Source organism: Mya arenaria, chromosome 12, assembly GCF_026914265.1.
Source record: "Mya arenaria isolate MELC-2E11 chromosome 12, ASM2691426v1".
NCBI classification, from domain to species: Eukaryota; Metazoa; Mollusca; class Bivalvia; order Myida; family Myidae; genus Mya; species Mya arenaria.
In genome coordinates, this window is record NC_069133.1 from 23,644,483 (window position 1) to 23,656,932 (window position 12,450).

At 33.3% G+C, this 12,450-nt stretch overlaps 1 protein-coding gene across 2 annotated transcripts; it reads left to right on the top strand.

Moving 5' to 3' along the window:
- Positions 1-224: 224 nt before the first annotated feature.
- LOC128211695 (ras-related protein Rab-24-like) lies at positions 225-12,177 on the top strand. 2 transcript variants are annotated; one of them, XM_052916714.1, is made up of 8 exons: positions 225-312; positions 1,605-1,819; positions 2,308-2,376; positions 3,076-3,222; positions 4,307-4,406; positions 6,698-6,748; positions 7,338-7,406; positions 8,365-12,177. In XM_052916714.1, the coding sequence occupies exons 2-8, from the start codon at positions 1,706-1,708 to the stop codon at positions 8,445-8,447; spliced, it is 633 nt and encodes a 210-aa protein (XP_052772674.1). In that variant the 5' UTR covers positions 225-312; positions 1,605-1,705; the 3' UTR covers positions 8,448-12,177. The 2 variants fall into 2 exon arrangements, with proteins under 2 accessions (XP_052772674.1, XP_052772675.1); XM_052916715.1 differs by having other exon boundaries at positions 251-270.
- Positions 12,178-12,450: the final 273 nt, after the last annotated feature.

Here is a 12,450-nt window from a genome sequence, read left to right on the forward strand (position 1 = left end):
TAAAGCAGACAATCCGTTTCAAATCAATAACTTTTATGAACACCCATAAAGATAATTTGATTATGTGCCGAATTTACTAAGCTTTATGGTGCCGTGTCGACTATACCAAAGCAAATATGCTGATGACGAATTATCTGTGTGGCGAAATGTCCAGTTATAGGCTAATAGTGGTTTGTAACCAGCTGAGAAGTCTAATAGGGCAGCGCCTTTTTAAGAGTAAGGGAGTTAAATCGAAAGTAGAAACCATATTCAGACAGACGAACTGAAACAGTTATATTTGAGCTTTATATAGAAATAAGTTCTTTTTTTTGGGTCTGTATAAAGTCAGTTATTGAAATTATATTGTTAGCTAGTCAGTCATATCCATGGTATAATGTTTTTTTTTCATAACAATTGAATTGAGTCATTACTGCTTTAACTAAATATTATGTTCTAGGTCTGTGTTATCTATCTGTCTATTGTCTGTATTGACAGCTATGGAAGCATTTACTAATCTAATTTTAATTTGTATTTTATCCCAAAAGAAGTTGACAAACTCTTACGTTCATGGTAATTAATTGGGTAACTTCTGTACATGTATAGGGTACACTACAGTAGTTGTGTCTGAGTACATGGGGGTATTTACATGTGTTATATATATATTGTTAACACAACTTTATAACTAATTATAACTTGACTTGACTTTTTATTGCTCCTGGATTATCATGCATTTCACACTTGCACAATTTTGGGTCTTTGACCTTTCAGAGTGGGTCAAAATGTGTGTCATTTTGACTTACATTTTGTCTAGAAATTAACAAGAATGCTTTAAATCTTTTTACAGTACATATATTTATAAATGTGATAAAATTTGTTTCTTTAAGATAACACCAACTCTCATGCAATGACATTTTCCGGTCCATTATTTTTACTAAAAATGAAATTATTGAGGTTTCAAACAGTCAGCCAAGAAGTAGCTGGGTGGGCTGACACTAATTGTGGCCACAAGATAAAAGTTAAGGCTGTCATGAGTCTGCTGAATACATACAAAAATAAGCAAAAAACTCAATGAGGTATATTAAGTTGGACTAACACTTATGGCTGAGATGGTCCAGTCCCTTTCATACTGATAATTCTCATGATACAAAGCCTGCCCCAACGTCCATGAGGTTCTGCCAAGCTGTGTCTAGTGTGACATACATGTAGTCAACATGACAGAACAACTGAGAGCACAGTGGTTAGTGCACTTGCTTCTCAGCTAGGCAACTGGGGTTCGATTCGGGGTGCATGTGAGTTTGGTTGATGATCACCAAGCCGGACAAGTTTCTCTGGGTTCTCCGGTTTCCCCCACAACACAAGACCACACTCTCAAGTAAAATCGTGTCAATATAACGTTGTAATAACTTGTTTGACAATGGTTGTAAAATAAATATGTTTAAACTTAACTGCGCCGAATATTGCATCATATCTTCTTACGCAAGGAACATATCTGACCCAGGGATTTTTATGAACCTCCTGCTCACAATTTTCTGTTTGACATAGTTTATCTAAATACTTTTTCTAATTGTTTTTATTTTAAACAGTAATTGTTGATACATGTAATGTAAAAGATGTTTTTGTTTCAGGCGTTTTTTCATTTGTGGCTGTATCACTTGGTAGTGACACAATGAGGTGATGACTCATTAATGATTACCCTGCTGTAAGTGTCTACACTGTCAAACCCACGATGAGTCGCGTGGATGCCAAGATTGTGCTACTTGGAAAGTCGTACGTAGGCAAAACCTGCCTTGTAAATCGTTACATACACCACAGATTTGATGCGGAAATACCGTACCAAAATGTAAGTGTAACACTGAAAAACTTGTTTCAGCAGTTTAAAGCTGCACTCTCATAGATTGACAAATTTGACAACTGTTTTCATTTATTGTCTCAAAATCATGTGATTTTGGCATCAATGCCAATCCAACCATATATCTCACAATAGAGCAGATTGCAATCGTTTGGATTACTGCCCCAAATTCATTTTTTCTAAAGGCTTTAGTAACACTTTAAGCCATAAGACATCACTTTCATCTCTGGCTGACTAGCCAACTAACCGATTTAACCAATTACTGATCTTTTTTTATAACAAAAACAGTTCTTTTATTACCGGGTATGTTTATACATATATACTTTTTGAAAATTTCAGCTGAAACATGGTTAAAGTGATGAAAATTGATATTACATGAAACAGGACATAAATTGAATAAATTAGACTCGATGTGATTGTTAATTGAAATATGAATCATAGAGTTTATCATATACATGTAAGTGAAAATTCAATTTCAGACTATAGGAGCAGCTTTCGGATCTAAGAAGGAAATGGTGAATGGAAAACCTCTTAATTTAGGCATATGGGTATAAAAGTGGATATTTTATACATGTTTTTTTTTAATTTTAGACAATATTATACCGTATTACCCTGTGACTGTGTGTGTATCAATAATTGAACAGTACTGAAGATATCGTTGTTTTTGATTACATTGTTAAGACAGTTTGGAAGATTTTTTGAAATAAATATATTGTCTAATTTAAAATTTGGTGTAATGACAGTGTTCTTAATAATGTCCCGTTGTCAGCCTAAATGGATGGTTAAAATTATAAAAAATATGTGAATTTTAAGAAGAATAAGTTGAAACTGGTCAGTTACTTTACCAGTTAAAATGGTTTAACTGAAACTTATTAAGAACACTGAATGATATAAATAATATTATCATATAAGTCTTATACATTAATCATATAAGTCTTATACATTAATAAATGATTAATTAATGTACAATTCTCGAAAACACAATTTAGGCATCCATGAAATTTTAATTAAAGATTATGAAATATCTTTTATTACTACCATAAATCAAAAACAAAACACAATTTTGTGACATTTCAGTTTTTATCAAGATTCAGTTACATCTTGACATGTGGTTAAACTGGATATCACAGAAAAAAATCTGTTTATATCTAAAACATTAATTTGATTTTTTGGTACTTTAATAGAAAGTGTTATTAGCAATATAGGTCTATTTTATGTATTCTTAAAGGCATTTTTGACTGTTTCAGGATACAGCTGGTCATGAACGGTACGAATCGATGACCAGAATGTACTACCGGAGTGCGGTAGCCTGTATCCTGTGTTATGACATCACAGATAAATCCAGCTTCGACCGTATACGATTTTGGGCTGGGGAGCTTCAAGCAACTGAACCTGTGAGCTTAATTCTTGCAGTGAACATATCATGTGGTTAATGCGTGAAGGTACCAAGCATCAACTAAATATAGAAGGTTTTGGTACCTTCTGGCAAATTTCATTTACTTTGAAAAAATATGTTTTTACTTTTATCATCTTGCTAGTTGCTCTCCAAAAAGTATTTGCCTATATATCTGATATATACAGTTTTCACTGTATATTTGTTAATTTTTTGGCTTGTATGTATTTGAAGAAAAAGGTATTATTTGCTTTATGTACATGTATATTGAAAACATTTAAAGTGATGAAAGAAATATGTCCTTAGGCTGTTGAAGCCATCTTTTTAACAAGCATGTATGTTTTTCGAAGTCTTGTATTTAATGAGATTTATTTTGAAACAAATAATCTGGCTGAGAGGCCTACACTAGGTGAATTTTAATTTGCAAAATGAACACCATAATTTGGTTTCAGAAACTTGCCATGTATTCTTCTAAATTTCTTTATCTACGATATTTTTTTTGTACGCTAGTTGATAAGATAGCCCCTAGGTCTTATCAGTGTGTGTATACCACGTGATAAATTACGTCATATATGCTATGTCGGAAGACAACATTTTGCTGAAAATGAAGACTTAAATCAAAGATAACTTTTCTTTTACAACACCATTTTAAATGAAACAAAGGGCAGTCTATGCCGTTTAAAGAGCTCTGCATTTGTTTTATTAACAGAAATTGATAAAGTTTTAAGTTTTATTAAACACTTCGACAAACCTGTTTCCAAAATCATGTTTTGACAGTGGTCCGTCAGACGGCCGTATTATAAAAAAATTTGTCGAAGTGTTTAAAGAAACTAAACTCTCAATCAAACTCTGGTAAAAGACCGAAGGCAGGGCTCCGTAAGCGGCATAGACTGCGCTTTGTTTCATTTAAAATGGTGAAGTTATAGTGAAGTTATCTTTGTTTAAAGTCTTTTTAAAATCAAAATATTGCCTTCAGACGTAGCATTTATGACGCAATTTATCACATGGTATACACACACTGTCTTATAGTGAGTGACATTACATAGCCATACATTCATCTCTTTATTCTATCTTCCTCCTTGAAGGCATGCCGCATCTACCTGTGTGGTACAAAGAAGGACATTGTGGACGACTATCCCGGCAAACGTCAGGTGGAAAGGTCCACAGCTGAGCCTTTGGCTGATGGTTTGTATTCTACATTCTTGATATAGTACTGTGGATTTATTATATCACTTGAAAATTAAATAGAGCATAATTGTTTGTATCTACAGTGGCACTTAGTAACTTGTGGTCACAACTTATTAAATCATGGCCAAAACTTTGTAACTTGTGGCCACCACTTATTGAATCATGGCCACAACTTATTAAATCATGGCCACAACTTTGTTACTTGTGGCCACAACTTATTAAATCATGGCCACAACTTTGTTACTTGTGGCCACAACTTATTAAATCATGGCCACAACTTTGTTACTTGTGGCCACAACTTATTAAATCATGGCCACAACTTTGTTACTTGTGGCCACAACTTATTAAATCATGGCCACAACTTTGTTACTTGTGGCCACCACTTATTGAATCATGGCCACAACTTATTAAATCATGGCCACCACTTATTGAATCATGGCCACAACTTATTAAATCATGGCCACAACTTAGTTACTTGTGGCCACCACTTATTGAATCATGGCCACAACTTATTAAATCATGGCCACCACTTATTGAATCATGGCCACAACTTATTAAATCATGGCCACAACTTTGTTACTTGTGGCCACCACTTATTGAATCATGGCCACAACTTATTAAATCATGGCCACAACTTTGTTACTTGATGCCACAACTTATTGAATCATGGCCACAACTTTGTAACTTGTGGCCACAACTTATTAAATCATGGCTCCCAACTCAGTTACTTGTGGCAACAACTGATTGAATCATGGCCACAACTTGGTTACTTGTGGCCACAACTTATTGAATCATGGCCACAACTTAATAACTTGTGGCCACAATATAAATTAAGTGTTGCGGATGTCACCTATGTGCAACCGTATGTTTCAGTGAAAGATCGTAATATATTTCACTGAGTGAGCACCAAAGGATAAATAATATTTCACGTGTGAAATATTCAATTTTGGTGTCCATGAGGTGTAATATATTGCTATCTTACACTTATACAAACAATTTTTATTTTATGCTTAAAATTTGAGTTAAAAGTAATTTTAATAACACTTTTTGAGAAAAATGTGCCAATTTGTATGCACATGTAACATCATTTCGGAAATGATGTCATTGAAATCGTGTCTCAGGTCTGTGTGCACTGACTTTTAGTTTGGAAATGAGAGCACGCTAAAATTTAAAGACAGTAAAACTGTCAATTTAATATTTTCAATGTTTCAAACAGTGAAATATCTATTTAATTTCACTGAAGAATCTCTATAAACCACTGGAAAGCATATACTATAGAGTGGCAACAGCAAAATGGGACAGCTCTTTCAAACATTTCGGGTGTGTAAGCTTATTTATACTCGCACTCGGGCCTTGCCCATTCGGCGAGTGCTCCGTTAAGATTGTTAGTCATTTTAGGTTTTTGGAGCAAAGTGCACAGACAGAATGTAACCCTGGTTAGAGCTACCCTGGTTCTTTAACGTGCACCAGTGTATAGCACTGTCACACTCGACCCCATTTAATGTCCCTCCCGGAAGACGATTAGTTTTTTTTAGTGATGCGACGGGGGGATCGAACCTGCGACCCCTGGATTGATAGTCAAGTGTGTTACCTCAAGACCACGGATCCGCCACTCAAACATTTCTATTACTTTGGTTACCTTTATATGTCAGCAGCCATTTGTATAGAACTAATTACTTCCTTTGTTAAAGATAAAGTTAGCCAAATTTTTCATTGGTCAATTCTACTGTTGACCAATCATAATGTTTTGATAGGCAAACCAGCCAAAAGTTATCCTATGGACAACTGCATACAGTTTCATTCAATTGACTGTGGACCATTAATGATTTAAAGGGTAAACAAAGCAACATGTAACATTGGAATGATCGTCTGAAATATTGAAATCAAAATATAATGCTTTTTGGGGTTTCTACCAGGCATTGCAAACACGTATTACATTGTCAAACGTCAGATAACTGATTGTCCGTGTTGTCATCGGTGGCGTCTCATTTGTATTTGGTCAATATCACTTTTGCATGACTTGTTGCCGAATCTTGGAATGCACATTGATCATGGTCTGTAGATGACCCTTATAGATTTCAGTTTCACTAAATTAAAGGTCGGATCGTGTTGGCCTTTTTCTCCCATGAATATTAAACAAAGAATGTATTCACCGTATGGGGCAAAAAAAAATATAGTTGTGCAGTTTGCAAAGGTCACATTTATGGACAAACAATTTCAGTTACATGTATTAAATGTGAATTAAAAGGTTATTTTTTAACCTAAATTTTTGTTCCTTTTCATTTCAGATTTAAGCTCAGAATTGTTTGAAACCTCAAGTCAGACTGGGGAAAATATAGGTAAAAATGTGACGTTTTTATATTTTAAAAAAACTAGACATAATTTTAGTTTTACCTTCAACATACGGGTGTATTCATCCAGTGGTTTGTCTGCTCAATACCTTTAGAAGCCTTTGTCCAATAATCACCAAACATGGTCAGAATCTGTGTAGGCATAATATCATGGACAAGTTTGATAACCAGCCATATTGCTTTTGTCCCTTGAGAGTAATCGCCCTTATAGAAATTACCTAAACTAGGTTTTGTCTGCTCAATTATTTTTTAAGCCTTTGTCCAATCACCACCAAGTTTGGTCAGAATGTGTATGAGCATATTACCATGGACAAAAAGCAATAACCAGCCATATTACCCTGGTCACTTGGAGAACTACACACCTTAGGTTATAGAAATATATTGTCTACTCTCTAAATTTGGCCTAGGCTAACGTACACAGGCTAATCACCAAACTTGGAATTAAATGGGAGTATTTTATGATAATTGTAGTTCTTGTTGATACATTTGATCTTAAAACTTATTTTGTTTATTAACTAAATTTTAGGGCTGATTTTCACCATGACATTGTATCAACATTGGACCCTTTATATTTCAGATGCACTATTCCACAAAATAGCTGAGGATATTGCCGCAAAACGGGAAGAAGATGCCAGACGACATAAAGGTTGGGATTTGTTAAAAAACAATGTTCTCTTATTTTCATAGTATAGGTTAATTTCTCTCGAGCACTGAAACATCATTATTTTTGACAATCTGGAAGTTGATTAGTATCAATGTACATGTAATTAGTGTTGTGCCGATGATCGATTGTAATCGAAAATTGATCGGAAAGGCCTACATCGGCGACAATCAATAGTGAAATTTGAACAATCGATTATAGAAACAAGGGATGTAACCACTACCAACTAATTTACTTATTTCTGGTTAATGCAAATTTATGTTAAAATGTTAAGGTGTTACTATGTTAAATTATGTACTCATATGCTTATCAAGTCAATAAGTCACTACAGTACATTATTACAAATTTTCTTTGTAATTTAACTGCTAAAGGATTGGTTCTCAACTTCCCATGTCTGTGGATTGTAAGTGATTTTTAAAACATGTTACCGTTTTTTTGTTTTACTTATTACTGACTAACTATTAAAAAGAAATTGATATCCTTCTTTGTGTTTATTTTGCACATGTATACAATACTAAATGTAAGATAATGATTAGAGCCTGTGGTCTCATGTTCTGTAATAGTAACTTGTAAACACAAAACGATAGTCGCTTTCTGAATAGATAATGTAATTTATATAAATAAATCTACAAACAATATTGTAAGGGAACCTTGGTGCTTAAAACTGGTGCATGCACTGTATCTGTATGCCTTAAATGTGATGACCAAAGATAATCAAATAATAATTAAATCGATTAATAATCGATCATTGATTGGTTTCATAAATTGATTATCGATAGTAAGTTTTCTGTCCGATTCCGAACACTACATGTAATATTGTTAATGAAATCAATATAAAAAAAGTCACTGGACCGATTCTTCAGAACTGCTAGAGTTAACAATGTTGTTAATGGAATCGTTAAAATCATTACCTCAGTGGAAGTTAAATGTGTTTATATTTCAGAAGAGAAAGGGGATACATTGAATCTGTCTGAGGGAGAGAATCGATGGAAGTTTCCAGGATGTTCTCGCTGTAACAGATCCTGATGGGCAGGGGGCACAACTCTGCTCCCTATCTGACATTTTGTGATACAGTTCTTTCATAGTTATCTCCCATTAGTTTTTAGCTTTAATTCAAATTTTGTTTTACAATGTTTGTGTATTGTAAGCGTTTTTGTAACGTAAGTATGCGCAGAGCTGTGTTATTTTTTGAAGCTTCACTCTCACAGATTGACCGTTTTGACATACTTTTTTTTTGTCTTTTAATGAGCCATTTGTTGTCCAAATGTTTGGAAACTAGTGATATAAGACTGCTGGCAGAAGATTAGATCTCATTTTTCATAGTTAGTTTTGAAAATTGATGTTTTATGGCTATAAGTGTTACTATTGCTTTAAAAAATGAAATTTTCGGCAGTTTTCCAAACAAGGTCTGATCTATAGTGAGTTATCTGACATGACTTAATTGAAGGAATTGTTGCCAAAGTCAGCTGATTCTTGGACAAAAATTAAACAAAATGTAAAAGCTGTAAATCTGCGTGAGTGCAGCTGTAAAAACTTCATGATGCAAGTCAATATGATTACTAATTTCAACAGTTTGTTCTCTTCAGTGACAGCCTCTTCGTCTTGTTTTTATCAATGTCCTTCTGCAAAAACTCGTACTTGGAAACTAGTCATAAATAATTGTTAGTCATGGAAACTTGTGATCACGCGCTCTTGTTGTTTTTACAGCTTCTTAGACCTGGCACCAATTTCCTAAACAATTTAGAAACCCCAGGATCATGCTAAAAAGTATGCTATCTATTTTTTTGGGTATAATTTGTGTAATGTTCACATTTTTAAGTGTTCAGAGACTTTGAAAGGAAATTATCATATGATTATCATGATGAACTATTTTTTATTCTGTAAAATTAAGTTTAAGTATGTATTTTGGCTAAGAGAAATATAATAATAAGACTTGTTACACTTTTGATTTTCTTGGGGTCTTTGACATTCAATCAATAGTTCCAATTCACTCTTCGAGGCCTTAATGCAAGATCTTTGTAATGCCTGCAATTTCTGTATTGAGTTGCAACCATCTTGCAGTGAGCCCACATCTTACTGATACACAGGTTAGTGAAATGATGGGTTAACATGAATATATTGACTGTGTATATTATATGAATTTTTGTTCTTGATTTTTATTTTTATTATTTTTAATTGTACATAATATGTTTTGAAACTTCTGTAATCCTTTTGATAATTAACCATCATGGCTTATCAGTAAATGCTGAGTGCTATTATTCCTTATGTCATGGTTATGTGTTGACTAAATGTCTAAAATACATACCAGTTATGTTGGCAATATCTGGTTTGATACTTAAATTTATTATACACCCATCCTAAATCCAAACTCAATACATATCGCAAATTACCGTGGTCTGTTTTCAACTCCAGTGCAATACGGCTGTATTCCACTTTGATATCAGGTCATAACAATTATCATGGTGCATTTTTAAAATGGCGTCATAAAACAAGAGTGTGTCATAATAATTACATTTATTATGATATGTGTTTTTAATTGATTGAAACCAGAAATTTATATAATTTATATAATAATGAGGTTATTGCTACTGAGATTTGATCAGCATGTCAAAATTTGACTCCTATGGATTTCTTTGGCAGATTTTGATTTCCCTCGGCCATTGCCGCATGAAATCGGATCTGAAAAATCAACTGAAGTCAAATATGACCTTCCGGATCAAAACGCAGTAAAAATAACCATACAATATTAGTTAGATACACACTTCAGATCTATGAAAATAAACTGCCTTTGCCTCCTGCAAATTTATGTATTTTTCTGTGTTTATTTTACTAGTTATTGCTTTAACATAGATGTTCATTTGAAGGTAATTATTGCATAAACATGTGTCACCATTTACATTTTCAAAATTTACACTTTGTACCTCTTTTATGAAATACCACTTCTTTTCATTTCTTATCTATCTCATTTGTTATTAAAACAGAGTAAATGAGCAATTTTTTGTGTAGAAAACTATATATATATATATATATATGAAACACCACTGAGGGTCATATGACATTTTAAGGACTTGTCAGTCAGCGCCCGAATGTGTATATTGACCGAGGTGTTAACCATTGTGAAAATTGCAAGTGTGTGTGTAAGCTAATTTATACTCGCACTCGAGCCTTGCCCATTCGGCGAGTGCTCTAATAAGATTGTTAGTCATTTTAGGTTGTTGGATCATTGTTCACTGACAGAATGTAACCCTGGGTAAAGCTACCCTAGTTCTTCAAAGTGCACCAGTGTACAACACTGTTACACGAGACTCCAATTTAACATTTTTATTGTGTTTTTTTTAGTGGTGCGGCAGGGAATCGAACCTGCAACCCCTTGATTGATAGTCATTTACCACTAGATCATGGATCGGTTACTAAAAATTACAAAGCCATACCCAGCACTTTTTTTGATGTCAGTGGTCCATACTTTTTTTGACTAACCAAAAGTACTAATTGGACTGCTGACATCATAAAACTGGATTTTTATTACCGTAATATACATTGATATACTGCCAGATCAACTTAGTATGTATAAAGGACACATTTATGTAAGGTATATTAATGTATACACATACATGTAGGAAGAGAGGGAGGGAGAGAGGATAATTATAGTTACACGAGTGGTCATTTAAGAAGTAATTTATTGAACGAGTTTTCTAAGACTTAAAAGGGATAATTATAATTAAATGAGTGGTTATTCAGTCCAGAGTTTATTAAGGAAGTTTTGTGTTTTTTTAAATTGATAAAAACGAGCCTTGGGTTCTTTTTATTAATTTTAGTAAACAAGTTTAACAACTTTCATATTGAATGACCATGCTAATTTGATGAATTACAGCTTTAAATACATAAATCGTTTCTATGTAGTGGGCATTTGTGCGCTCATTTTTAACATTTAAGAAGTCTCATGGAAAGTTGATATATATCAAAATGGCATTATTTATGGTGGTGAAGTCATTTACTATAATAAAATTATGTATTTGTTCTCTATGGTTTAATGTTGTATTGCTGTATTTTATCCACAGTGGACTAAAAATGGACTAGACAACAGATGTTCCAAGTGCAAGAAAAAAAGAAAGTTGTCAAAAACTTACAAAAATTGATATCGTTGTATATATCTCATTGAATCTTACTTACTGATGTATCACATCGCTAACGACACAGCCATGTATCTTTCACTGTTTTTGTGTATTTATCCCATTCTTAATTAACTTGGTTTGTTAACTACAAAAATACCAGTAAATTAAAATAGGGTTGTTATATCTATTCGTACTATTCACGAGAATTTCACATGCTGAGTTTACAGACTATAAACTAGGAAACCATTATGCGCTATTTTTGAACAGGTAAACTCAGCTGAGACAGTGACAAAATATTCTTTTATTCATGTAAAGAGATGTGTTATCGGCCTCATACTAGCTCGTATTGACAATGCTAGGCTTGTTTTGAGAAACATCTGGTGTCTAGTCCCTTTAATCTATATAATTAAGAAATCATACTACGTATGAAAGATATGTACCATGCATTTTTTGTAGCTTTAATACCAGCACATTTGTAAACACAGGTATTTTTTAAAGGTTGTCAAAGCAATGTGTATGTGCCATTTTGAATCATTTTAGATCTATCTGTACTTGCTTTAGATTGGATTTCCTTGTTAACATGTACCGGTACACATAAAGGGTACATGTATGATGTGATGTTGTGATTAAAATTACTGTTACCGAGTATATATGTTGCTTTCTGAATTTATGAATTCACTTTCAGTTTATACTCTATGTATTGTATGTATGCTGAGATGACACATGAACTATTACTTCTTGTAAATTACATCACCCTGAAATCAGGGGTCGTTTTCATGGAGCAGTTTAAGTCAAATTTTGGAAAAAAAACCTTATTTGTAACTATCAGTTTGAAAAAAAAATACGGAAAAAGATTTTACCATATTTTATAAATAATGAATGCATATGAATACATTTCACCAAAAAAGTATACCTAT